The sequence below is a fragment of the Bos javanicus genome, chromosome 13 (assembly GCF_032452875.1).
Source record: "Bos javanicus breed banteng chromosome 13, ARS-OSU_banteng_1.0, whole genome shotgun sequence".
Lineage (NCBI taxonomy): Eukaryota > Metazoa > Chordata > Mammalia > Artiodactyla > Bovidae > Bos > Bos javanicus.
Genome location: NC_083880.1, coordinates 48,181,931 through 48,208,509, shown reverse-complemented (window position 1 = coordinate 48,208,509; position 26,579 = coordinate 48,181,931). Strand labels below are relative to the sequence as shown.

The 26,579-nt window shown below is 37.5% G+C and overlaps 1 protein-coding gene and 1 long non-coding RNA gene across 4 annotated transcripts in view; one reads left to right on the top strand and one right to left on the bottom strand.

The window, feature by feature from the left end:
• LOC133259311 (uncharacterized) overlaps positions 1-14,536 on the top strand; it is a 34,439-nt gene extending 19,903 nt beyond the window's left edge. The window contains exons 2-3 of one of the 2 annotated variants that reach the window (XR_009740361.1): positions 13,048-13,506; positions 14,222-14,536. This is a non-coding gene — a long non-coding RNA (uncharacterized LOC133259311). Of the gene's footprint in view, positions 1-13,047 lie in introns of both variants that reach the window. The other variant, XR_009740359.1, reaches the window with a different exon arrangement.
• Positions 1,353-26,579, bottom strand: part of MCM8 (minichromosome maintenance 8 homologous recombination repair factor) — a 46,132-nt gene continuing 20,905 nt past the window's right edge. For both annotated transcript variants that reach the window (XM_061436614.1, XM_061436613.1), the window contains exons 11-19: positions 22,209-22,239; positions 21,535-21,675; positions 18,568-18,709; positions 13,012-13,207; positions 11,086-11,305; positions 10,544-10,753; positions 5,440-5,516; positions 2,313-2,502; positions 1,353-1,622 (exon numbers count right to left, since the gene is read on the bottom strand). In XM_061436614.1, coding sequence (XP_061292598.1) covers positions 1,530-1,622; positions 2,313-2,502; positions 5,440-5,516; positions 10,544-10,753; positions 11,086-11,305; positions 13,012-13,207; positions 18,568-18,709; positions 21,535-21,675; positions 22,209-22,239 — 1,300 coding nt within the window. In that variant the 3' untranslated portion in view covers positions 1,353-1,529. The remainder of the gene's footprint in view (positions 1,623-2,312; positions 2,503-5,439; positions 5,517-10,543; positions 10,754-11,085; positions 11,306-13,011; positions 13,208-18,567; positions 18,710-21,534; positions 21,676-22,208; positions 22,240-26,579) is intronic.

Below are 26,579 nucleotides of genomic sequence, written 5' to 3'. Positions count from 1 at the left end.
GTCTTCTCCAACACCACAATTCAAAAGCATCAATTCTTCAGTACTCAGCTTTCTTTATAGTCCAACTCTCACATCCATATATGACTACAGGAAAAACCACAGCTTTGACTAGATGGACCTTTGTTGGCAAAGTAATGTCAATGCTTTTTAATATGCTTTCTAGGTTGGTCACAGCTTTTCTTTCAAGGAGCAAGCACCTTTTAATTTCATGGCTGCAGTCACCATCTGCAGTGATCTTGGAGCCCAAGAAAATAAAGTCTGTCACTGTTTCCATTGTTTCCCCATCTATTTGCCATGAAGTGACAGGACCAGATGCCATGATCTTAGTTTTTTGAATGTTGAGTTTTAAGCCAGCCTTTTCACTAGATTTAACTAAAAATTATGATATATAACTAAACTGGAAAGAAATAGGGAAGTGTATATGTATGTATATACATAGAAGGGTTTAAAAGAACTACACTCTTATATTCTGAGGTAGGTAAAAAGTATAATTTTTGAAACTGAAAATTCAAGAATGAGCATTACTATAGATAGCAAGAATTTACTGTATAGCATAGGGAACTATATTCAGTATGTTATAATACACTATAATGGAAAATAGAAAAAATAATATAATATACACATATATATGCATAACCAAATCATTTTGCTGTACACCTGGAACTAACACAGTATTATAAATCAAGTATACTTTAAGAAAAAAAAAGAATTAGCATTAGGAGCATGTCCTTTAGAAAAATGGAGGTAAATGGGAGAACAATTGAGACTGAACAGAAAATTGGGGCATGTGGAAGAGTGGAACAGAGGCTGCTATAGTCTTGCACAGCTATTTAAATCTTTTTCATTAGCTATGATGTTAAGCTTAATATGTCAATATATGGGTGGACACTAGACTTTAGGTGAGCAGGAAACAGTATATACAGAAGTCTAATTACACATGAAGCTTATATCATGTTATAAATCAAAGTCAGTAAATAAAGCTAAGGGAATTCCCTGGCAGTCCAAATAGTTAGGACTCCATGCTTTCACTGCCAAGGGTCCAGGTTCAATCCCTGGTCAGTGAACTAAGATCCTGTGAGCTGCATGACACAGCTAATAAAAAAGAATAAAGAAAAAAAATTAAAAATTTAAAAAGTCAATATAAAATATTTACAAAATTTTGGGGAATTGAAAGTTGGCATAAATTTATTTCTATAAGATGCTCAATTTTGTGTGTCAGCACTATTTAAATATTTAAATGTAACCCTGTGACTGTTTACCCAGATGGACATTTGATATGCACAACCATGAAATATTTATAAGAAGAAGATCAAAAACAAAACTATAAATAACTTCTAATTACATCATTTAGATAAAATGTAAAATATTTTTAGTCTTCTGGAGAAGTAAAAAATTAACACATGATTTTATCACTTCTTAAATTAGTTCAACTCTCTTTTCCTATTACATTTGGGATGTCATTTTCAGAGAACAGTTTTTTTTGCATATTCTTCACAACAAACCCAGGACAGCCTGGCTTGGTAGTCCTTTTACATAGTTTGAAGTTGGTAAACCTTTGGGCCTTTTTTCAAGAGATAACCTTGGTCATTTAGTGATCCAATAAAATTTTCAAAATCAGCAACCTAGTAGAAAATAATAAAAGAGCCTGTTAAATAATATGCAAAAAATATTATTTTTAAAATTAATCTCTCAAACAGTAATATACAGTTGTCAAGTTTTTGGGGCAAATTAAAATCATTTGTACTTCTTACAGAGAAAGCTGCCTACATATGAACCTTGGATTCTATAACACCTAGCTAATCAAAAATAACTCCAGTATGCATAGAATCTTTTATATTTGTTTTAGCTTAGGTTCAAAATAAAAATTAGACTAACTTTTGAAATTGAATGAGCAATTTTCCATATAAACTGTTTTACATGTTTAAAGTGCTATTATACCCATTTTCACTAAGACTTTTAAGTAGTTAGATCAAGTGGAATCATGTCCATTTAACAAATGAGAAAACTGAGGTTCAAAGATGTGTAAAATGACTTGCCCAGAGACTGTCAGAATAACATGGAAACTTGCTATGATGTTTCTCCATGTTGAAAACTCTTTTGAAAAGAAGTTTGAATTTTAGATAAAAACTGTTTTTTTAAAGCTCTGAGCAACTAGTTTTATATCTTAAATAAAACAAGCGTTTGTTTTAAATACACCAAAACAGCCTATTCCATGATTTTAGTCTAAATCTTTTGACATTTAAAAGTTCTTCTATACTAATAAAGCCCTCCTGAAATTATTATAAAAAGATTTACTATTTATTTTATCATACCTGAATGTTTAACTCTTTGGCAATCTGTTGAAGTTGATGAAACTGAAATAAATTATTGTAAGTTCTTTCAGCAATTTTGTTGAGAGCAGAAATAAATCTTTTTGCTGCTGACCTGTTGCTCATTCCAGAACCATGCTGGGATCGTTCGAAATCTAGGTTCCCAAATTCATCAGAGTAAGTTCCTAACATGCTTATGGAAGGAAAGAAAAACAGTTACCCAATGTGTTTCAGCTATAGACATTTTTGTCCAAGTTATAAAAAGAAAAATGTGGAAGTAGCCCTGAGGCTCGGGTAACAAAGATTTAAACATGTATTTACTGAGTGGTGATTGTGAATTAACTATGTATGGACTGATTGGGGATAAAAATATTTTGGACATAGCTACCACTTTTTAAGAAACTCCCTATATTTAGAAAGAGAAATACAAATGAATTTTTGCCTAAAAATACAAAGTTGACAGGCTACAATATAAATACTTGGAACATTCTCTTTGATTCATGAAAAAAAGAAATTCTAAACATACTAAATTTAGGTTTTCCTTGGTAAAGATGTCTTCCCAGCTCCTAGGGCAGCTCTGGGAATGAAGTAGAAAGGTTCTGCTAAGTTGCAGTAATGATGGTTAGATAGTAAAGGATACACCTATTTCTCCAGCTCTTGCTGCTTTCTTCTTATTTTCACAATATCATCAGGCAAAGAAATACATAATTCACAGTGAATTTTAGCCAGAAGTCTGAAAGTACCAGTTAGAGATTAGCCATCCTCTCTAGTCCAGCCCTGTTGCTGATTGCCTGCCTTAATTCTCGGCTTATATATAATCTCACAGCCAGGCTCAGAGGCAAAGATGTTATTTAATGAGTTAATTAATCAAATATAAATTGGTCACTAGACAGTAGGCCTCCCATGGCAGAACAAAACAGGTGCAATTCCTGCCCTTAAGGAGCTCATAGGAATGAGTTTAAAGGGTTATTAAAAACACAGCTTCATTTTGTTCCCTGAATAGATAAGAGCCCACATGAAACAGAATAAGCTGTACATACAGGAATGAGTCATCCAAATAAGATTGCAGTAACTAATAAAGCAATTAGATGAATATCTGTATGCCCTAGAAATATAGCATTTTTTAAAATAATTAACTGCTTTATTATTTGTTGTTGTTGTTTAATCACTAAGTCATGTCCCACTCTTTTGCGACCCCATGGACGGCAGCCCGCCAAGGGAGCCTCATGTACAGGCTCCTCTGTACATGAGATTTCCCAGGAAAGAATACTGGAGTTGGCATTTCCTTCTCCAGGAGATCTTCCCTTCATTAGCAGGTGGATTCTTTACCACTGAGCCACCAGGGAAGCCCATACCATATAATTTACCTTATTCTTATTTCTCATAAAACAGTTGTCACAAATGCTTTAGGCTACTATGTCAATAATAATAGCTAGTATTTACCTTAACTATATTTATTTACCATGCACTGGTTTGATCTCCTTGCATCAAATCAGTCAATCCTAAAAGAAATCAACCCTGAATATTCATTGGAAGGACTGATGCTGAAGCTGAAGCTCCAATACTTTGGCCACCTAATGAGAAGAGCCAACTCACTGTTAAAGACCCTGATGCTGGGAAAGACTGAAGGCAGGAGGAGAAGGGGACAACAGAGTTGCCATGGCAGCTCCAGTTCAGTTCAGTCGCTCAGTCATGTCTGACTCTCTGTGACCCCATGGACTGTGGCACGCCAGGCTTCCCTGTCCATCCATGGCATCCTTCCCTGTCCATCCCTGTCCATGGCAGCTCCAGGTCAGATTTTAAAGCCCAAACTCTGGCAGCAATGCTATACCACTTTTACTCAGAGCTAAAGAGAAACAATTGGTTCTGACTCCAAGCAAGCCCAGAACAGTAGCTCTTAGGGAAAAAAAAATTACTTAACAAAATAATTTCGTCTTTAAATTAGTATTTTTGCAGCCTCAGATTGCTAACAGACTTATATTTTAAGTACTGTGAGAGCATATTAAGAAGAACTAATTTCTAAATTATGATAAATCCACACAATGAAACACTACAGTTGTGAAAAATAAACGGACATTCTTTAGGCATTGACACGGAATGATTTCAAGATCATTTTCGTAGTGAAAAAACTGAGGTATAGAATGTGTATGCTACCCTTTGTTTATAAAAGGGGGAAAAGAATATACAGATATGGAGTTATAATGTATATTTTATATCTGAAATCACAAAAATTGATTTGTTGTCACTAGGGAAGAGGAAGAACTAGGTAGCTAGTTAACAGTACATGAAGAAACTTTTACCATTAAATACTGTTTGAACTTTGGAATTTTGAGGTATATGAATATAAACCTATTAAAATTTTTTTTAACTGAAATGCCTATCTAAAATAATCAGAATAAGATGTTTTCTCATATGCCACTTCTTAAAAGTTAATATGTGCATAACAGGAAACCAAAAAGCACAAGAAGGAAAAAACAAAGGCATCCATGACCACAAGCAGTTTACCATTTGATGTGTTCTTCTAGGTTAATTGATTTTTTCAAAAACCACAAGTCTAAGGTAGTCATATATTATCAGTTAAAATACAAATTTTTTTCTTTTCTGTCTAAGAACTATGATCTACCAAATGATATAAAATGCAAAGGTCACAGATTAGCAATATTAGTCAAATCCTAATGCATTTACTGATCCCTGAAGCCAGAAATATCACTTCTTAGAATACACTTACCACACATGAAGTATCTCAGAGATTACTCATTGTGGCACTGTGGGACCTGAGATCCCACATGCCTCAGGGTAACCAAGCCTGGAGAGAGTCTATGGGCTGCAAGATCCCACATGCTGCAACTAAGACCCAAGGCAGCCAAATAAATATTAAAAAATGACCCAATTTTTAAATTACCCATTCAAAAAACATTTTTTTTAACATGTAAAGATTATTTACATAGGAATATTTCAAGCCAGGAAAGTATAATTTGTTCTGAGGAAAATAAGTGATCAAATGTGTTAACTAAAAATAATTTTTCTTGGCCTAATTAAATATATAAATTGAGACAGAATGATGACCGTTTTATTTCATTTGATGAATGTTTTATTTCATTTAAAACAGCATTTAAAAATGTATTCTTACCTGTATTTCATAATTTCAACTATGTCCTCAGCATCTTCTTTAGTTGCTTCCTCTCTCAATTCCAACCTTGCTCGTGCCTTTAAAAGAAAACAACCATCTTTAGATAACAAAAGATAAATATATTTAACATTGAGCAGCTAGAGTATATCTAAGCTTATTTCATTAACTTTACACAAAAACTTCTGTATAGAGAGACTACAATATAAACAGTCAGAATTTTAAAATATTATCAATAGCTTGAATATGACAATTATCACTCTTTTTTTTTTTAAGTTGAGGGTTAGGTTTTAATTTTTTATTTTTTATTTTTTAACTTTACAATATTGTATTGGTTTTGCCATATATCAAAATGAATCCGCCACAGGTATACATGTGTTCCCCATCCTGAACCCTCCTCCCTCCCCATACCATCCCTCTGGGTCGTCCCAGTGCACCAGCCCCAAGTATCCAGTATCGTGCATCGAACCTGGACCGGCGACTCGTATACATGTTTCAATGCCATTCTCCCAAATCATCCCACAGAGGGATGGTTTGTCAGACACAACTGAGCGACGGAACTGAAATGAACTGAAGGATAATTGGCTTCTGGAATTTTGTTGTTTTCTGTCAAACCTCAACATGAAATTAGCCATAGATATACATATATCCCCTCCCTTTAGAAACTCCCTCCCATCTCTCTCCCCATCCCACCCCTCTAGGTTGATACAGAGCCCATGTTTGAGTTTCCTGAGCCATACAGCAAACTCCCATTGGCTGTCTATTTTACACATGGTAAGTTTCCATGTTACTCTTTCTATTCATCTCACCCCCTCCACCCCTCTCCTCATGTCCATAAGTATATTTTCTATGTCTGTTTTTCCACTGCTGCCCTGTAAATAAACTCTTTAGTACCATTTTCCTAGATTCCGTATATATGTGTTCAGTCGTTCAGTTGTGTCCAACTCTTTGCAACCCCATGGACCACAGCATGCCAGGCCACCCTGTCCATCACCAACTCCCAGAGTTCACCCAAACTCATGTCTATTGAGTCGGAGATGCCATCAACCATCTCATCCTCTGTCATCCCCTTCTCCTGCCTTCAATCTTTCCCAGCATCAGGGTCTTTTCACATGACTCAGCTCTTCACATCAGGTGGCCAAAGTATTGGAGTTTCAGCTTCAACATCACTCCTTCCAATGAACACTCGGGATTGATCTCCTTTAGAATGGACTGGTTGGATCTCCTTGCAATCCAAGGGACTCTCAAGAGTCTTCTCCAACACCACAGTTCAAAAGCATCAATTCTTCAGCGCCCAGCTTTCTTTTTGTCCAACTCACATCCATATATGATTAATGGAAAGACTATAGCCTTGATTAGACAGAACTTTGTTGGCAAAGTAATGTCTCTGCTTTTTAATATGCAGTCTTGGTTGGTCATAACTTTCCAAGGAGTAAGCATCTTTTAATTTCATGGTTGCAGTTACCATCTACAGTGATTTTGGAGCCCCAAAATATAAAGTCAGCCACTGTCTCTCCATCTATTTTGCCATGAAGTGATGGGACTGGATGCCATGATCTTAGTTTTCTGAATGTTGAGCTTTAAGACAACTTTTTCACTTTCCTTGTTCACTTTCATCAAGAGGCTCTTTAGTTCTTCTTCACTTTCTGCCACAAGGGTGGCATCATATGCATTGATATTTCTACCAGCAATCTTGAATCCAGCTTGTGCTTCATCCAGCCCAGCATTTGTCATGATGTACTCTGCATATAAGTTAAATAAGCAGGATGACAATATACAGCCTTGACATACTCCTTTTCCTATTTGGAACCAGTCTGTTCCATGTCCAGTTCTAACTGTTGCTTCCTGACCTGCATACAGATTTCACAGAGGCAGGTCAAGTGGTCTGGTATTCCCATCTCTTTCAGAATTTTCCACAGTTTAAACTACAATATTTATCCTTCTCTTTCTGACTTACTTCGCTCTGTATAATAGGTTCTAGGTTCATCCACCTCATTAGAACTGACTCAGATGTGTTCCTTTTTATGGGTGAGTAATATTCCATTGTGTATATGTACCAAAACTTCTTTATCCATTCATCTGTTGATGGACATCTGGGTTGCTTCCATGATCTAGCTATTGTAAATAGTGCTGCAATGAATAATGGGATACATGTGTATTTTTCAATTTTGGTTTCCTCAGGGTATATGAGAGAAGGCGATGGTACCCCACTCCAGTACTCTTGCCTGGAAAATCCCATGGACAGAGGAGCCTGGTAGGCTGAAGTCCATGAGGTCTCAAAGAATTGGACATGACTGAGCGACTTCACTTTCATGCACTGGAGAAGGAAATGGCAACCCACTCCAGTGTTCTTGCCTGGAGAATCCCAGGGACAGGGGAGCCTGGTGGGCTGCCGTCTATGGGGTCGCACAGGGTCGGACACGACTGAAGCGACTTAGCAGCAGTAGCAGCAGCAGGGTATATGCCTAGGCATGAGACTGCTGGGTCATATGGTGGTTTTATCCCTAGTTCTTTAAGGAATCTCCATACCATCTTCCATAGTGGCTATATCAATTTATATTCCTACCAACAGTGCAAGAGAGTTCCTTTTTCTCCACACCTTCTCCAGCATTTATTGTTTGTAGACTTTTTGATGATGGTCATTCTAACCAGTGTGAGGTGATATCACATTGTAATTTTGATTTGCATTTCTCTAATAATGAGCGATGTTAAGCATCTTTTCATGTGTTTGTTAGCCATCTGTATGTCTTCTTTGGAGAAATGTCTGTTTAGGTCTTTTTCCCACTTTTTGATTGGGTTGTTTGTTTTTCTGGTATTAAGTTGTATGAGCTGCTTGTATATTTTGGAAATTAATCCTTTGTCAGTTGTTTCATTTGCCATGATTTTTCTCCCATTCTGGGGTCTGTCTTTTTACCCTGTTTATAGTTTCCTTTGCTGTGCAAAAGCTTTTAAGTTTAATTGGGTCCTACTTCGTTACTTTTGTTTTTATTTCCATTACTTTCAGAGGTGGCTCATGGAGGATCTTGCTTTGATTTACGTCATCAAGTGTTCTATGTTTTCCTCTAAGAGTTTTATAGTTTCTGGTCTTATATTTAGGTCTTTAATCCATTTTGAGTTTATCTTTGTGTATGGTGTTAGGAAGTGTTTTAATTTCATTCTTTTACATGTAGCTGTCCAGTTTTCCCAGCATCATTTACTGAAGAGGCTGTCTTTGCCCCATTGTATATTCTTGCCTCCCATTTCTGGGCTTTCTATCTTGTTCCATTGGTCTATATTTCTGTTTTTGTGCCAGTACAATCCTGTCTTGACAACTGTAGGTTTGTAGTATAATCTGAAGTCAGGAAGGTTGATTCCTCTTGCTCCATTCTTGTTTCTCAAGACTGCCCTGGCTATTCGGGGTCTTTTGTGTTTCCATATGAACTGGGAAATTTTTTGTTCAAGTTCTGTGAAAAATGCCATTGGTAATTTGATAGGTATGGCACTGAATCTATAGATTGTGTTTGGCAGTATAGTCATTTTCACAATATTGATTCTTCCCACCCAGGAACATGGAATACCTCTCCACCTGTTTATGTCATCTTTGATTTCTTTCATTAGTGTCTTATAATTTTCTGTGTACAGTTCTTTGTCTCCTTAGTAAGTTTATTCCTAGATATTTAATTCTTTTTGTTGCTATGGTGAATGGGATTGATTCCTTAATTGCTTTCTGATTTTTCATTGTTAGTATATAGAAATGCAAGTGATTTCTGTGTACTGATTTAGTATCCTGCAACCTTTGCTAAATTCACTGATTAGCTCTAGTAATTTTCTGATACTATTTTTAGGGTTTTCTATGTAGTGTCATGTCATCTGCAAACAGTGAGAGCTTTATTTCTTCTTTTTTGATCTGGATTCCTTTTCTTTCTTTTTCTTCTCTGATTGCTGTAGCTAGAACTTCCACAACTATGTTGAATAACAGTGGTGAAAGTGGACCTTCTATGCCCATTTTTTGAAGAGTTTTAATCATAAATGGGTGCTGAACTTTGTCAAAGGCTTTTTCTGCATCTACTGAGACGATCATATGGTTTATCACATTGATTGATTTGCATACATTGAAGAATCCTTGCCAACCTGCAATAAACCCAACTTGATCGTAGTGTATAAGTTTTGATGTGTTGCTGAATTCTGTTTGCTTAAATTTTGTTGAGGATTTTTACATCTGTTTTCATTAGTGATAGTGGCCTGTATGTTTCTTTTTTTGTGTTGTCTTTGTCTGGTTTTGGTATCAGGGTGATGGCGGCCTTGTAGAATGAGTTTGGAAGTGTTCCTTCCTCTGCAATTTTTTTGAAAGAATTTTAGAAGAATAGGCATTAGCTCTTCTCTAAGTGTTTGATAGAATTCTCCTGTGAAGCCGTCTCGTCCTTGGCTTTTGTTTTTTGGGAAATGTTTGATCACAGCTTCAATTTTCAGTGCCTGTAATTGGCTTGTTCATAATTTCTATTTCTTCCTTGTTCAGTCTTGGAAGACTGAACTTTTCTAAGAATCCGTCCATTTCTTCCAGGTTATCCATTTTATTGCCATAATAGTTGTTCATAATAGTCTCATAATCCTTTGTATTTCTGCATTGTCTGTTCTAACCTCTCCTTTTTCATTTCTAATTTTGTTGACTTGATTCTTTGCTTCTTCTTGATGAGGCTCACTAAAGGCTTGTCAATTTTGTATATCTTCACAAAGAACTAGCTTTTAGTTTTATTAATCTTTAGAAAGAAACTATCGTTTCTTTCATTTCTTTTTCATTTATTTCTACTCTGATCTTTATGATTTCTTCTAATTTTGAGGGCTTTTTTGTTCTTCTTTTTCCAATTGTTTTAGGTATGAAGTTAGGTTGTCTATTTTTCTTATTTCTTGAGGGAGGATTGTATTGCTATAAACTTCCCTCTTAGAACTGCTTTTGCTGCATCCCGTAGGTTTTGAGTTCCATGACCTTTAAAATTTTTTTTTATCTACCTATTTCTAATGTTACCCAGTAGGAAGAAAAGCAAATAATTACACAGAAAATTTAAGAGAAATCTTATAACCCTTTACCCCCTTTCTAAGCCAAAAGAGCAAGAACTTAAAATAAATGAACCTCTGTTAGACGAATCAAAGATTCCAGCTGCCTAGTAGTGATTGGTGAGCTACTTAATCGCTGGCTCTGCTTCCGGAGCTCAAGGTAAAAATTCTGAAGAATTTGAGCAGCTTCTGTGGATAGCCTTGGATAGACATACTGCCTAGAGTAGCCAATGTACTTTCTCAATAACTGGTGGGGAATTGGATCTATTGTTTCTCCAGGAACCACCTAAAACATGATAAAAAAGGCCCAAGATTATAAGGATATGTAGCAAATAAAATCTTTCTGCTAAAATAACTTGTTTAGATAAATATAATATTCTAAAACTATTCTAATACTTAGATATATATTATATTCTCCAAATAAACCAAACTCTGCAGTTCTAGCTCTTGGTCTAGCTGACTTAGATTATTTCAACTGAACTTTATACAAACTCTAGTATTATAATATAAAAGGTGTTTGCTAAGAAAGTTTACATACTACTGCTCTACAACAAGCAACACACTGAACTCTGACTTTCAAACAAAACTGAACCAAATTATTAAAGAGAAGAAACTTACCTTTAGTCTTTCTGATAGTGGCTTATCAGAAACCACTTCAAGTACAGAAGTATTTGAATCCTGACTATTCATACGAGCTACTGTGGCACTGCTAACAGCTCTCTGCTTTCCAGCCCTTATTGCAATCACATGTTCAGACAGTAAATGATCATGATCTTCATTTGGAGTGTCTAACAGGATAAAGACCAGATCAAATCTGGATAGTAGGGCACTCCCCATTCTAAAGGTATGAAAGAAAGAAGAAACAGTGATTGGAATTAAACAGAAAACCTAGAAAGCTGTTTATTCACTTCTTTACTAATCAAGTTCCATGTAGAACTTAAATAATGAAGCTTTAGGTTAAGGAAACAAGCAATAGCTTCTGGATTCAATTTGCCCACCAACTCCAGAGACATACCAGGTCACATGTACACAGGCTTATATGTACCCATATGTTGAGGATGCTTTTTCTCATACCATCAAAACCACTAAATTCTTCTCTATGTTCTATATGACTTCTGATGATTTAGGATTATTGAAATTACAAGCTAGAATGCTTCATGATACATTGAAGATTATCTGGTTGAGAAATTCTTAATCTTTTACATCTTTTGTCTCACCAAAACGCTAAGTCTCTAAAAGCACCTACGCCCATTTAGAAGCAAAAATACCACTTTTTATTAAATATACATCTATATGCCTATTAGTCGTTTTAGTAAAAGTGCTGTGTTCTACTTAATTTTTGAATCTACCAATCACATAACTCCTTTATTTGAGACCAACAAACTGAAATGCAGAATGATTAAAGACTCTGACTAACATTCTAGCGGTACCACTAAAACCAGAATCAAAGTCTCCTGGATCCTTGTTCAATAGGATCTTTCTGATCTTTCCAATTTAGGACTTTTGTCATTTTACTAAGAAACACTAGTAAGATGGCTTTTTTGGTGCTGGTAGTACAGAAATACCCAGAATCTCAAAGTAAAATTGTGTATTTTACTATGTACCATTTCTACAATTCCCAGGCAGTCCAGTGGTTAAGACTCCACCCTGCCAATGCAGGGGTGAGGGTTTGATCTCTGGTCAGGGACCTAGTAAGATCCAACAAGTAGCAAAAAGATTTTTTAAAAAAAGAAAAAAAGTAGCTATTATTAAATATTATGAAATTAGCATTTTGTTTCCCACTAGAATTTTTAAAGTTCTAAATTTTCATCTGAGGCATCTTTTTGTCTTTTTTTCACTCGTGCATCACTTGAGTCTATTTTCCCCTTCCCAAACATTTTGTTCAACCTGTATACAACAAATTAGAAGAGAAATCATACTCACATAAAGATATAAACACTGGTTTTGGAAAAAAGTAGGATCACATCACATATACAAATAAGCAGGTAACGTGCTCCTGTCACTTAACAGTAAAGCACAGACATGTTAATTATCAGAGTATATGCAAAGCTACTTTCATTCTTCCAATTGCTGCTTTCCACAGTATAGTCTTACTGTATAGTTCAACCACTTCCCTATCAATGAGCATTTCGTTTCCAGTTTTTGATGGTGATAAACAATGCTGTAAAACCCACCCTGTCAACATATCTTTGTGTATTCTTGTGCCTGTTTCTGTGAATATAACTCCTAAAAGAAATGGCTGGAACAAACAGAAAATACATTTAAAAGTGATAAACATGCCAAGCTGTCCTTCAAAATCTCAACTATGTATGTGAGGCCCCATTTCCCCACTCCATTGAAAATAATAATTAATATTTAAAATGTTTGCCAATCTGGTAGATGTCAATAGCACTTCATCGCTTTAATGGAGTGTTCTAACACATTTTTGTACATTTATTGGAAACTTGCAACCTCTGTAAAATATCCATATGTATGTCCACAGTTATCTTTTTCATACCTATAGGGATTCAATATATTAAAGTATAAATATTTGAAGAGACTTACTTTAAATTCTCAGAAACTGTTTTGGCTTTATTGTAGTGTCCTCCAACTGGATTTGCAGCAGCAATGATGGAAGTTCTTGCAGGGAGGCTACAAACCATGCCAGCCTTAGCAAGACTAATACTTTGCTGTTCCATGGCTTCTAACAAGGCTTGATGTTGATTCCCCATTTTATCAAATTCATCTATTCCACAGATACCTGCAACCACAGTAAAGTAATTCAGACAAAAATTTTTCCTTTGGTCAAGTTTCAAACCTAACAGGAAAGAAATTATTCCACAATAAAGCATATTTCCAAAAGTTTCCAACAGTTAAAATTATGAAGTGTCATACAGTCCAAAATTTGTACTTGATTTACAGCAAATAAAATATTGGTCTTATTTAACTGTTATTTAATTAGCATTTTCCACAGGCAAAGCACTACATGTGAGGGTTACAACAATGAAGATATGAGAGTAACCCTCAAAAAGCTTAAAGAGTTATATCTGAATAGATGAGGTAAGTATATACACATTCAAGATAGTGTATTTTAACAACTATAATAGATATGCATCATCATATGAATTTTCTGGGGGTGGGGTGGGATTAAAAGAGGAAGGGGAATCTGGAAAGGTTTCAAGAAAAAGGTGCTATACGAGCTGGGTCTTTGGGAACAGTGGGCAGCATGATTTGGGAAGGAACACATGGGCTCTAAAGTCAGAAGACTGGAGTGCAGGTCTCAGCAATACCCGGTGTTGACTATAAAACCGTACAGTTAATTGTACACTCAAACTCTTTAAATATGAAGACCCACCACTGAATGAAGGCATTTTATGTGCCAGATGTATTTTACATCTAATCCACAGGTTATCGGAGGCCCTCTAACGTTATCTTGTAATATTTTTCCTCTCTTCCTCTTCATACCATGATAATTTGGTGGTCATGCCCCAAGGGCTTTGCTATGGTTAAACCTTTGTATACCTACTCTATGACTAGTCAGTGCACACCTCTCTGGAACTGATGGTATTATTGGAAATTCTCGAGATTAGTAGTATAGTTCCTCAGAGGTGGGGATAGGGTAGGAACAAAGTCAAGCTACCTCTTTCCCACTTTTCAAAGTATAAAGCAGGAGCTGGCAAACTTTTCCTATAAACGGGCAGATGAAATTTTGATGTTTTGTGGGCCACATACAGTCTTGTCACATACTCTTGGGTTTTTTGTTTGTTCTTTACAGTCCTTTAAAATGGCTTGTGCCCACACGCCACAACTACTGAAACCCACATACCCTGTGCTCTGCAACAAGAGAAACCACCGCAATGAGAAGCCCTCACACCGCAACTAAAATGTAGCCCCTGCTTGCTGCAACTAGAGAAAGCCCTCAGGAAGCAATGAAGACCCAATGCAGCCAAAAAAAAAAAAAGTAAAAAAGGATTAAAAAAAAATAGCTTGTGGACTACACTAAAACAGGCTGAAGGGTGGGTTGATCTGTGGACTGAAGTTTGCCAGTCACTGGTTTTAAAGCATAAAGTTTAAATTATGAACATTTTAAGCTCTTTCTAGTCTGTCTACAATTGATATATCTTGTTACTTGTTTTCAAACAATTTTTTGGTCATTTCATCAGATATTGAAGAAGGGAAATATAAAACAGCTCTATTTCTCATTTTTTCCCCTGAAAGTCTTCAGTAAAAATTTTAGTAGGATCCTATTTATCATTTGGTAGGATTATATTTGTTTCTAGAATCTGGTCTCTGTTGACTAATATTCTTTTGTATTTTAACAGTAATATATATATATATATATATATATATATATATATATATATATAGTTAACGGTGATATTTTTACCATCATAATGCTTGGCCTATCTACATAGATTTGAAAGAGATGGCCATGGAATTTTAACACTCTGCATCTTAAATCCCATTAGCGATCTGCACAGCTAAACACTGTATCACCTTCAACTTCTTTTTTAATGGAAGATCTGACAGTTTAACAAAGTGTGAAAGTGTTAGTTCCTCAGTTGTCTGACTCTTTGCAACCCTGTGGACTGTAGCCCACTATGCTCTTCTGTCCATGGAATTTCCAGGAAAAATACTGGAGTGGGTTGCTATTTCCTTCTCCAGGAGGTTTTCCTGATCCAGGGATCAAACCTAGGTATCCTGTATTGTATATACATTCTTTACCGTCTGAGTAACCTCTTCCTGTTTCTTATTTTCTTCACCGGCTAACTTAGTAAAAATAGTCACTTCTAATGAGCTATACAATAACCAGAGAAATGCTTTAGAATTTATGAATTCATCAAATACTTACTGAATGCTTTTTATAAGAAGAGGTGGCAAGAATACACAAAAGAATTATACAAAAAAGGTCTTAATAACCTGGATAACCATGATGGTATTATCACTCACCTACAGCCAGACATCCTGGAGTGTGAAGTCAAGCAGGCCTTAGAAAGAATTACTAAAACAAAGCTAGTGGAGTTGATGGAATTCCAGCTGAGCTGTTTCAAAGCCTAAAAGATGATGCTGTTACAGTGCTGCACTCAATATGTCAGCAAATTTGGAAATCTCAGCAGTGGCCACAGGACTGGAAAAGGTCAGTTTTCATTCCAACCCCAAAGAAGGTCAATGCCAAAGAATGTTCAAACTATCATACAATTGCCTTCATTTCACTTGCTAGCAAAGTTATGCTCAACCTCCTTCAAGCTACGCTTCAGCAGTATGTAAACTGAGAACTTCCAGATGTACAAGCTGGATTTAGAAAAGGCAGAGGAGCCAGAGATCAAATTGTCAATATTCTTGGACCATGGAAACATTCTTGGACCATGGAAAAAGAGAGTTCCACAAAAACATTTATTTCTGCTTCATTGACTTAGCTAAAGCCTTTGATTGTGTGGATTACAACAAAATGTGGAAAATTCTTAAAGAGATGGGAATACCAGACCAACTTACCTGTCTCCTAAGAAACCAGTATGCATGTCAAGAAGCAACAGTTAGAACCAAACACAGAACAATGAACTGGTTCAAAATTGGGAAAGGAGTACAAGACAACTGTACACTATCACCCTGCTTATTTAACTTATGTGTAGAGTACATAATGTGAAATGCCAGGCTGGATGATTCACAAGCTGGAATCAAGATTCCTGGGAGAAATATCAACAACCTCAAGATATGTGGATGAAACCACTCCAATGACAGAAAGTGAAAAGGAACTAAAGAGCCTCCTGATGAGAGTGAAAGAGGAGAGTGAAAAAGCCAGCTTAAAACTCAAGATTCAAAAAACTAAGATCATGGCATCTGGTCCCATCATTTCATGGCAAATAGAAGGGGAAAAAGTAGAAGCAGTGACAGATTTTAGGGCTTCCTTGGTGGCTCAGATAATAAAGAACCTGCTTGCCAATGCAGGAGACCTAAGAGACATGGGTTCAATCCCTGGGTCTGGAAGATCCCTGGAGAAGGAAATGGCAACCCACTCTAGTACTCTTGCATGGAGAATCCCATGGACAGAAGAGCCTGGCAGGCTACAGTCTGTGGGGTCACTAATAGTCAGACCCAAATGAGCAACTAACACACACACACACACATACACAGTGACAGATTTTATTTCCTGGGGCTCCAAAGTCACTGCAGACTGTAACTGCAAGCCATGAAAGTAAAAGATGCTTGCTCCTTGGAAGGAAAGCTATGACAAACCTAGACAGTGTATTAAAAAGCAAAGACATCACTTTGCCAACAAAGGCTTGTATAGTCAAAGCTATTGTTTTTCCAGTAGTCATGTACAGATGTGAGAGCTGGAACATAAAGAAAGCTGAATGCCAAAGAATTGATACTTTCAAACTGTGGTGCTATAGAAGACTCCTGAGGGTCCCTTGGACTGCAAGGAGATCAAACAGTCCTTCATTGGAAGGACTGTTGCTGAAGCTCCAAAACTCTGGCCACCTAATGCAAAGAGCTGATGCTGGGATTGAAGGCAGGAGAAGTGGGCGGCAGAGGATAAGGTGGTTAGATAGCATCACCAATTCAGTGGACATGAATTTAAGCAAACTCCTGGAGACAGTGGAAGACAGAGGAGCCCAGCATGCTGCAGTCCATGGGGTAGCAAATAATTGGACATGACTTATCGACTAAACAACAACACTGTATTCTAGGCATGTGGATATAACACTGCAAAGACAAAATTGTCAGTCCTTGTTGTGAAGGTTACATTCTGTTCAGTGTTGGAGGCAGACAATTAAAAAAGTGCTCTGGCAAGAGACGTAGAGTAGGATAAGGCGAACAGGGTCAGTGGGGGTGGGGATTACAGTGTAAAATGTGTTGTTAAGGGAAGGTCACACTGGGGTCTTTTGAACAAAAAATTGAAAGAGCCCTGCAGACTATCTGGAGTAAGAAGGTTCCAAAGTACAAAGGCTGCAATGTGGGAACATGACATGCCTGGAGTGCTGGTGCTATACTTCGAGGTATAGCAAGGAGGCCTATGTAGCTGGGGAAGAGGAATAAGAGTGAAGAAACGGGCAGATAATGAGGCAAAAGAGGTGATTAAAGGCCAGAATATGAAATGGTGATTAAAGGGCATCTGTGTCAATATCAAACCTGGCTTTCACCAAGTAAGATGGGAAGGCACTGAAGGGTTTTGAACAGAAGAACAATGTGATCTAAGTTTTAATGGGATTGCTCTGCCTTGTTACAAACAATAGAGCAAGGGTGGTCACAGGCATGCCAACTAGATCACAGTAATAATCCATGTGAGAGATGATGGTGCAGCAGCATTGGATAAGTGGTATCCAGAAGGTAGAGCAAACAAAGTCTGCTGACAGCCTGGATGTGAGGTATGAGAAAAAAATCAAGAATGTCTTCATGTTTCCTGATATAAGCAAATAGCAGGATGGAACTGTCATTTACTGAGAGGGGAAGATGAAGATTTTGGCTTTGGACATGCTAGGTTTGAGAAAGTTGCAGAGATACTGCATAGGCAAAGGGATATATATGCCTGGAGTTCAAGAGAGAAGAAACATAAATCTGGAAAACTTCAGCATATAGGTAGGTGAAGAGCCATGAAACTAGATAAAATAACCAAGCAGATAAGTACAGGCTGAGAAGAAAATACTACAAAAACTAAGTACTCTGAGGAGCCAACCAGTTAAGAGGCTGGGGAGATGAAGAACAAGTAAAGACAGACGCAACAGTGAGTAAAGTAAGAAGAAAATCAGAAGAGCGCAGTGTCCTAGAAACCAAGGAGATAAAGTATTCCATTGATGCAGTGATCAGCTATGCCAAACATGGCTGACAGTTACTGGATTTAGAAATGTGACATTGCTGGCAAACTGGAAGGAATGATCTCAGCTGGACTAGAATCTGGGTACACACTGCCTGACACATACATAGGTATGTTTTCCCAACAGGGTTAAAACATCACAAAGAGAAACAGGCAGCAGAGCCCAACTGTCGATCTCTTCCTGCTGAGCCTTCCAACTAGATGTCTTATAAATGACTCTTGGAACAGAATGTAAAGAAAGTAATTGAAAAAGAAAAGACTTTAAAAAAGCCCCAGAATTATTATTATTATCTGCTTTGGCCTCTTACCTTGATCACCAAGTACTAGGGCACCAGCTTCCAAAGCAAAATCTCCAGAGGAACTATCTTTTGAAAGAGTTACAGTCAAACCAGAGGTGGTTGTGGTATTACCACAAACATACACGCCACGTGGAGCAACACTGCATACTGCCTAATGAAATGGAGAGTTTAAAAGAATCAAAGTAAAAGGGAAATAATACAGTAGTGGCTCACAAACATTAGCTATATGCCAGTCATTCTTCTAAAAGCTTTCCCATATAATCTTCACCACCACAGTAAGAGTATTATACAGTATTATACACAGTACTATACACCTGTTACTGATGTAGAACTAAGGTCTGAATAGAGTAACTCACACAGCTATGAAGGTGTGAGGTTAGGATTAAATCAAACCCAAGCAGGCTGATTCTAGTCTGTGGTCAAGTGAATACACAATTGCAATTTATGCTTCATTTCAAGTTAAAATAGCAAATATATAAGTATTAATTTTAGTTTCAGAAACCCCAGTGCTTCTTTAAACACCAGGTAATAAAATGGCTTAATAGTGTTCACCATGAAACAAGGTAACAGTACACAGAAAAGTAGTTAAGTAGTGCAAGAGCTAAAAGCATGGACCTCTGGAGGCAGGTAGATCTGTTTAAACAGGTCTTGGCTCTATCTTGTACCTACTGGTGGTGCTACTCTTGAACCTCTCTTGAAACCTCAGCTTCCTTCGGTTTTATTACATACTGCCTTGAGGGTTAAATGAGATCATATACGCAGACTTAACCTGGTACATGGCATATATGTGCCTCGTGCAAGGCCACTGTACACCTCTGTGCACCTCACAGCCCTAGTAGGCAGTGCTTACCCTCCTATGTCAATAGTGTGCTCTGGACTGATGTAGCACACACCTAAGGGAAGCTTTGGTGCCTAGCTAAATAAATGGTAGCTATCATTATTTTTGTTACTTGTAATTCTTTAGTTGTTAGTTTGAGAATATGTTGGCTTACTAAATGGTCAGAGGAAAATAGTTTAAAAATATAAATGACTCATAACTGTTCAGTTCAGTTCAGTCGCTCAGTCGTGTCTGACTCTGCGACCCCATGAACCACAGCACACCAGGCCTCCCTGTCCATCACCAACTCCCGGAGTTTACCCAAACTCATGTCCATTGAGTCGGTGATGCCATCCAACCATCTCATCCTCTGTCGTCCCCTTCTCCTCCTGCCCTCAGTCTTTCCCAGCATCAGGGTCTTTCCCAATGAGTCAGCTCTTCGCATCAGGTGGCCAAAGTATTGGAGTCTCAGCTTCAACACCAGTCCTTCCAATGAACACCCAGGACTGATATCCTTTAGGATGGACTGGCTGGATCTCCTGGCAGTCCAAGGGACTCTCAAGAGTCTTCTCCATCATAACTGTTAGTATTAGCCTAATTTTTAAAAACTTTGGCTTAGTGGGGCTAGCAGACTTAAATGAAATTCAGATTCCCACACACACTTTTACCCGCATACCTTACCTAAGTATACTGTTTTCATTTTTACCATCTACTCTGTTTCACCTATAACTGGATACTGTGTCTCAGTTATCAGGCTTGCAGCAAGGGTTCAGAACAGAATAAAAACAAGTTGGCCCAACTGGCCAAAACAAAATATGAAAACACAGGATTTAAAAAATATCAGATTAGAAATTAAAATAACTGATTTTTTGAAGTATACTTTTTATTTAAATATAATGTACATAATTATAGTACATATAACTGTACAGTTCAACAAATTTCCATGCAACTGACACCCATATCAAGAAACAACATAACTAGCATTCCCAAAGTCCCTTTCTAGGCACCACCCAGTTAGCTTGTAACACAATAAACTAGTTGTGATTTATATGAAACTTTAAATGAATAGAAAAAAAAAAATAACTAATTTAACACTCAGCCATAGGGAATAATGACTCTGATGGACAGGTTATTAATACAATGAGGAGACCAGAGTTTTCAATTCTGGCTGCACTTCAGAATCACCTGTGGTTATAAACGTATAGATGCTAAGATCCTTAACCAAGAGATTCTTAATTCTTAATACTGGGGAAGCCACAGTATTTTCAAAAAGCTCCAAAGCTGATAGTGATAGGGTTCCTAACCATTCTTACATTGGCTTGGCAGGTGTCACTCCAAGCACAAGCATTCCAAAGGCTGCACCTTCTAGGGCAGCACGGGGAGAACTACTAGGCTCTGATGGGCAGAGCTAGAATCTTGGGGACCAACAACATATTGGTCATGGGAATTTCCTTGTTTTAGACTCAGAGAGAAGCAGTGGAGATGGATGTGACTGACCTCTATCAGACTATTCTTAAAGCCGAATTCAGTGTTTATATAGTTGTATAAAGAAATATTGGGTGAGCCTGCTTTACTTTCTTGAACTATTCTATTCATAGGTAAGGTCACAACAATAAAGACTAGTATAGCAATGCTGCATACAAAAAATGGTTAGAGGGACTTCCCTGGTGGTCCAGTGGCTAAGACTTCATCCTCCCAATGCAGGGCAGGGGGGGCCCCAAGTTAAATTCTTGGTCAAGGAACTGGATCCTGCCTGCTGCATCTAAAGATCCCACATACCCCAGTGAAAACCGAAGACCCTGAATGTCACAACTAAGACCCAGTACAGCCAAATAAATAAATAAATATTTTTGAAAAGAAAGAAATTGTATTTTTTTTTTAAATAAAAAAAAATAGGGGTTAGGGAAATGGTTAATATTTTACAATAGTTGACATCTTAACAGAGCAGTATGCTTGTACAGCCTGTGTGACAGGAGACTGGCTCAATGTGAAAGGATGGTCAGATACAAGTTACTCACACAAACCCCCAACTCACTCACACTATTTGACAAATGATATCCTCTGGAATACAAATACCCCATGTTTTAGGAAAATTCATTTGTGAATTATTCATGCATTTTATAAGCAAAAGGTCAAATCCTAAATGTCTGATTTCTTACCTGTAGCATCTGACTTTTTCCCAAGCCTGGGTCTCCAACAACAAGGACATGGGGATCTCCTCGAATTGGAATTCTGTTTTTGTCATCTGCATATTTCTGGCTTCCTCCAAAGAGTGCTAATGCCAAACCTGCTTTAACAAGCTCAAATGTGAAAGAAGAGAGAGAAAAAACAAGAAAGAAAAACAAAGATGACTAGCAAAAGGGGTGCTCCTCCTATATTTAAAACATTTGTGTGGGGATTTTTTTTAAAAAAAACACGACTGCATTTTGCTTTTCTCTTTTCCTAAGAAAAGTCTAAAGATACACTTCTTTAATGTAAATGATTAGAAAGCATATAAAATAAGGTATCGTAAAAGTCACCAAGTAAAGACCTACCTTGCCAGGCATTGAATCCATTCCACAAACCTGAGAAGTATTGGTTAGCTTCTGCTTTGCCATCTACTGTGTCCAGAGTCACTTTAAAAAAAGTCCATTCCTACTAACTCTAATTGGTAGGAAGTTCTATCTTATAAGGAACTGTGGTTTCTCTCTCACATCATTCATTTATGGAGAATAATGATTCATATTAAACTATGAATAACTAGCCAACAGAAATTACTATTTTTTGTAAAATCTTAATATTCTATTTTTGCTAAATTTATGTATTTTTGAGTAAAATGAAGTAAAATACTTACTTCATGACCAAAAATGACAGGACAAAGCGAGCTGAAAAACAGAATACAATTCATAAATTCTAACTCACATTTTCAGGTGATAAAGAAGATCTACTTTACAATCTGCTTAATTTACTTTACTTAGTACCAAACAGCTCAAGAAACTTTATTCTAACAATAAATTTATCAAAATTCTTGATGAATCTATAAAGGGAAGAATACTTTAGAAATTGTGTCTATGTAAGGGAGACAGGGTACTTACAAAGCATTTACATTACTAGCCTTTAAAACGCATCATAGGGACTTCCCTGACAGTTCAGTGGTTAAGATACTGCATCAGGGGTTTGATCCCTGGTTAGGGAACTAAGATTCTGCATGCAGTGTAGCACGGCAAAAAAAAAAAAAAATTATAATCATGTGTTATGATTATGGGTTATTTTGCACCCTAATACTTTAGGGTAAAGAATTATCTTTTATATGAATAGACATCTTTAGACCTGTGTAGCCAAGTCATTGAAAGAAGGAGACTAAAGGGTGAACTGAATACACAATATTTAAAGAAAGAATAAAATTTCATTTTTTCAGTTGAAAGAATCAGAATAAATAAGGTCATATATTAACATATCAAGTATTATATTTAATATAAAGAAGTATCTCACATCTGTCAGTTGTATAAACAGGAACAAAAAGGACAGGGTGGGAGACATACAATCAGGAATAAACTCTGAATCATTTTCTCTCTGTTAATATATGTAAACACAAAGTTGGTATCCTGCCATATCCCCTTGGCAAATATTGTTCAGCATGCTCCTGCAGATCACTGCTCACCTCCTACCAAGCAACTGCATCTGTGTGCCAAAAGGCTTTCTACGGCTGCAGAAGCATTAGCAGCAGGCAGGCTGGGCAGAACAGAAGTGCTGGCATGTCTAATATTCTCAGGAGCAGCTCCAAATCTAGACCCTTAAATGGAAAAATACTGAGGCTAGGTCTTTAGTCAAGTGTCCCTGAGGCCTCAGAAAAGATTAAGCCTTCATTAAGCCACCAGACACTGATTGCCTCCCTTCTCTGTCTCACTTTCTCATTCCCTTCTCAGTATTTCTGGGGATTATCTCCCAGTAAACCACACTTATGCAAATCATTGTTTCTGAAGGAACCTAAACTAAAACAGCCTTCTATTTGTCTTCTCCATTCTCTTCTCAAAGGCTTCCATTTGTTAATCTAGCAAGGGTTGACAAGGAGATCCAACCAGTCCATCTTAAAGGAGATCAGTCGTGAATATTCATTGGAAGGACAGGTGTTGAAGTTGAAACTCCAATACTTTGGCCACCTGATGTGAAGAGTTGACTCATTGGAAAAGACCCTGAGGCTGGGAAAGATTGAAGGCAGGAGGAGAAGGGGACAACAGAGGATGAGATGGTTGGATGGCATCACCAACTCAATGGACATGGGTTTGAGTGGACTCTGGGAGTTGGTGATGGACAGAGAGGCCTGGCGTGCTGTGGTTCAAGGAGTAGCAAAGAGTCGGACATGACTGAGCAACTGAACTGAACTGAACTGAAGGGGTGACAACATTTTTCATAAAGGGCCAGAAAATAAATAGTTTCACTTTTACTGTCTAGGTCCTAACTACCCAACTTTCATTAAAGCAACAATCAATAATTTGCAAATTAATGGGTAGGGCTGTGTTCTAATAAAACTTTATTTACCAAAATAGGCAGCTTTCCTAGTTTGCCAATCCCTGCAAGATTAACAAATGGAGAGCCATGAAAAATTCTAAATTTAGAACTAAAAGGTAAAAGCAAACTGTAGGAAGGAAACCCAAGTTTTTCATACTAACATACGTACTTCATTAAGTATGGCAGAAAAAAGGACCACCGCACATGTTCATTGTTATTTTAATTGGTAAGAGGTACCAAAGAGGTGTTTTGGTCCTCAACCAGGGAGTTCCGTGGCCACCTGCTACAGACCACTCACCACTCCACCACTTACCACCAGATCACCGGAGTCTCCCTAGGTCAGGGCACCCTATCTATCAGGATGGGTTTGGATGGCTATCTATTCAAAGGATATCTTTGAGGGTTTAAGAACAAAAAACCCTCAAGGAATCTATACTTTTCCCAACTTGCTAATTAACATATTAAAGGCAGAAAGAAAAAAGTGTCAAATTCTCCTAGAGCCCAAAGGCTAATGACAATATCTATTTTTCTAATACAATGCACTTCAAAATCTCAGTTCCTTACCTCTGTTTGGTACATCTACTATCTAGTCTCTCATTTTCTATTTCTTCAAAATTATCCAAAAAACTGCCAAAATAACAGCACATTGTGTTAACCATGTTAAGGATATAATGAAATCTCATTTAATCTTTAGAACAACATTCTGAGGCAGGTGTTATTATTTCTACTTCAGAAGATAAAAATGAAGGAGAAATTAAATGCCCCAGATTACAACCGGAAGTGGCTGAAGCAAGATTCTAACTTAGGTTTCAGATCAGATCAGTCACTCAGTCATGTCCGACTCTTTGTGACCCCATGAATCGCAGCACGCCAGGCCTCCCTGTCCATCACAAACTCCCGGAGTTCACTCAGACTCACGTCCATTGAGTCAGTGATGCCATTCAGCCATCTCATCCTCTGTCGTCCCCTTCTCCTCCTGCCCCCAATCCCTCCCAGCATCAGAGTCTTTTCCAATGAGTCAACTCTTCGCATGAAGTGGCCAAAGTACTAGAGTTTCAGCTTTAGCATCATTCCTTCCAAAGAAATCCCAGGGCTCATCTCCTTCAGAATGGACTGGTTGGATCTCCTTGCAGTCCAAGGGACTCTCAAGAGTCTTCTCCAACACCACAGTTCAAAAGCATCAATTCTTCGGTGCTCAGCCTTCTTCACAGTCCAACTCTCACATCCATACATGACCACAGGAAAAACCATAGCCTTGACTAGACAAACCTTTGTTGGCAAAGTAATGTCTCTGCTTTTGAATATGCTATCTAGGTTGGTCATAACTTTCCTTCCAAGGAGCAAGCGTCTTTTAATTTCATGGCTGCAGTCACCATCTGCAGTGATTTTGGAGCCCAGAAAAACAAAGTCTGACACTGTTTCCACTGTTTCCCCATCTATTTCCCATGAAGTGATGGGACCGGATGCCTTGATCTTCGTTTTCTGAATGTTGAGCTTTAAGCCAACTTTTTCACTCTCCACTTTCACTTTCATCAAGAGGCTTTTTAGTTCCTCTTCACTTTCTGCCATAAGGGTGGTATCATCTGCATATCTGAGGTTATTGATATTTCTCCCCGCAATCTTGATTCCAGCTTGTGTTTCTTCCAGTCCAGCGTTTCTCATGATGTACTCTGCATAGAAGTTAAATAAACAGGGTGACAATATACAGCCTTGATGAACTCCTTTCCTATTTGGAACCAGTCTGTTGTTCCATGTCCAGTTCTAACTGTTGCTTCCTGACCTGCATACAAATTTCTCAAGAGGCAGATCAGGTGTTCTGGTATTCCCATCTCTTTCAGAATTTTCCACAGTTGCTTGTGATCCACACAGTCAAAGGCTTTGGCATAGTCAATAAAGCAGAAATAGATGTTTTTCTGGAACTCTCTTGCTTTTTTCATGATCCAGGGGATGTTGGCAATTTGATTTCTGGTTCCTCTGCCTTTTCTAAAACCAGCTTGAACATCATGAAGTTCACGGTTCACATATTGCTGAAGCCTGGCTTGGAGAATTTTGAGCATTACTTTACTAGCGTGTGAGATGAGTGCAGTTGTGCGGTAGTTTGAGCATTCTTTGGCATTGCCTTTCTTTGGGGCTGGAATGAAAACTGACCTTTTCCAGTCCTGTGGCCACTGCTGAGTTTTCCAAATTAGGTTTATATCTCCCTAAAAAAGTCTGTAACCACTATAGCAAAAGCACCTCTACACTGTTTCTTCTCTATTGCAGGACAATAACAGAAATAAAAACTATTCTGAAATACTTCTCAATAGTAAGTGACTTCTATATGACTCTCTTTCTTGCTTTCTAAAAGTAAACAAGCAACCCTCTGCTCTACATACAACTAATTGAAATTACTTTGGAATTCACTGCCCCATGACTCTTCTGTTGAGTAACCAGTTAATGTGAGATAGTAAATTTTCCTTATTGTTTCAACTAGAGATGAGCAATATTATTTGTAAAGGTACAAACAGTAAATATCTGTGACCCATCTCTATCACGTCTACTCAACTCTGTCACTGTAGCTCAAAAGCAGTCAGACGCTATGTAAATGAACGAGTGTGGCTGTGTTCCAATAAAAGTCTGTTTTTGGACAGCAAAATCTGACTTTCACATAATTTTGTATGTCATGAAATATTCTTCTTCTGATTTTCTTCAGTCATGAAAAAACATAAAAACCAAT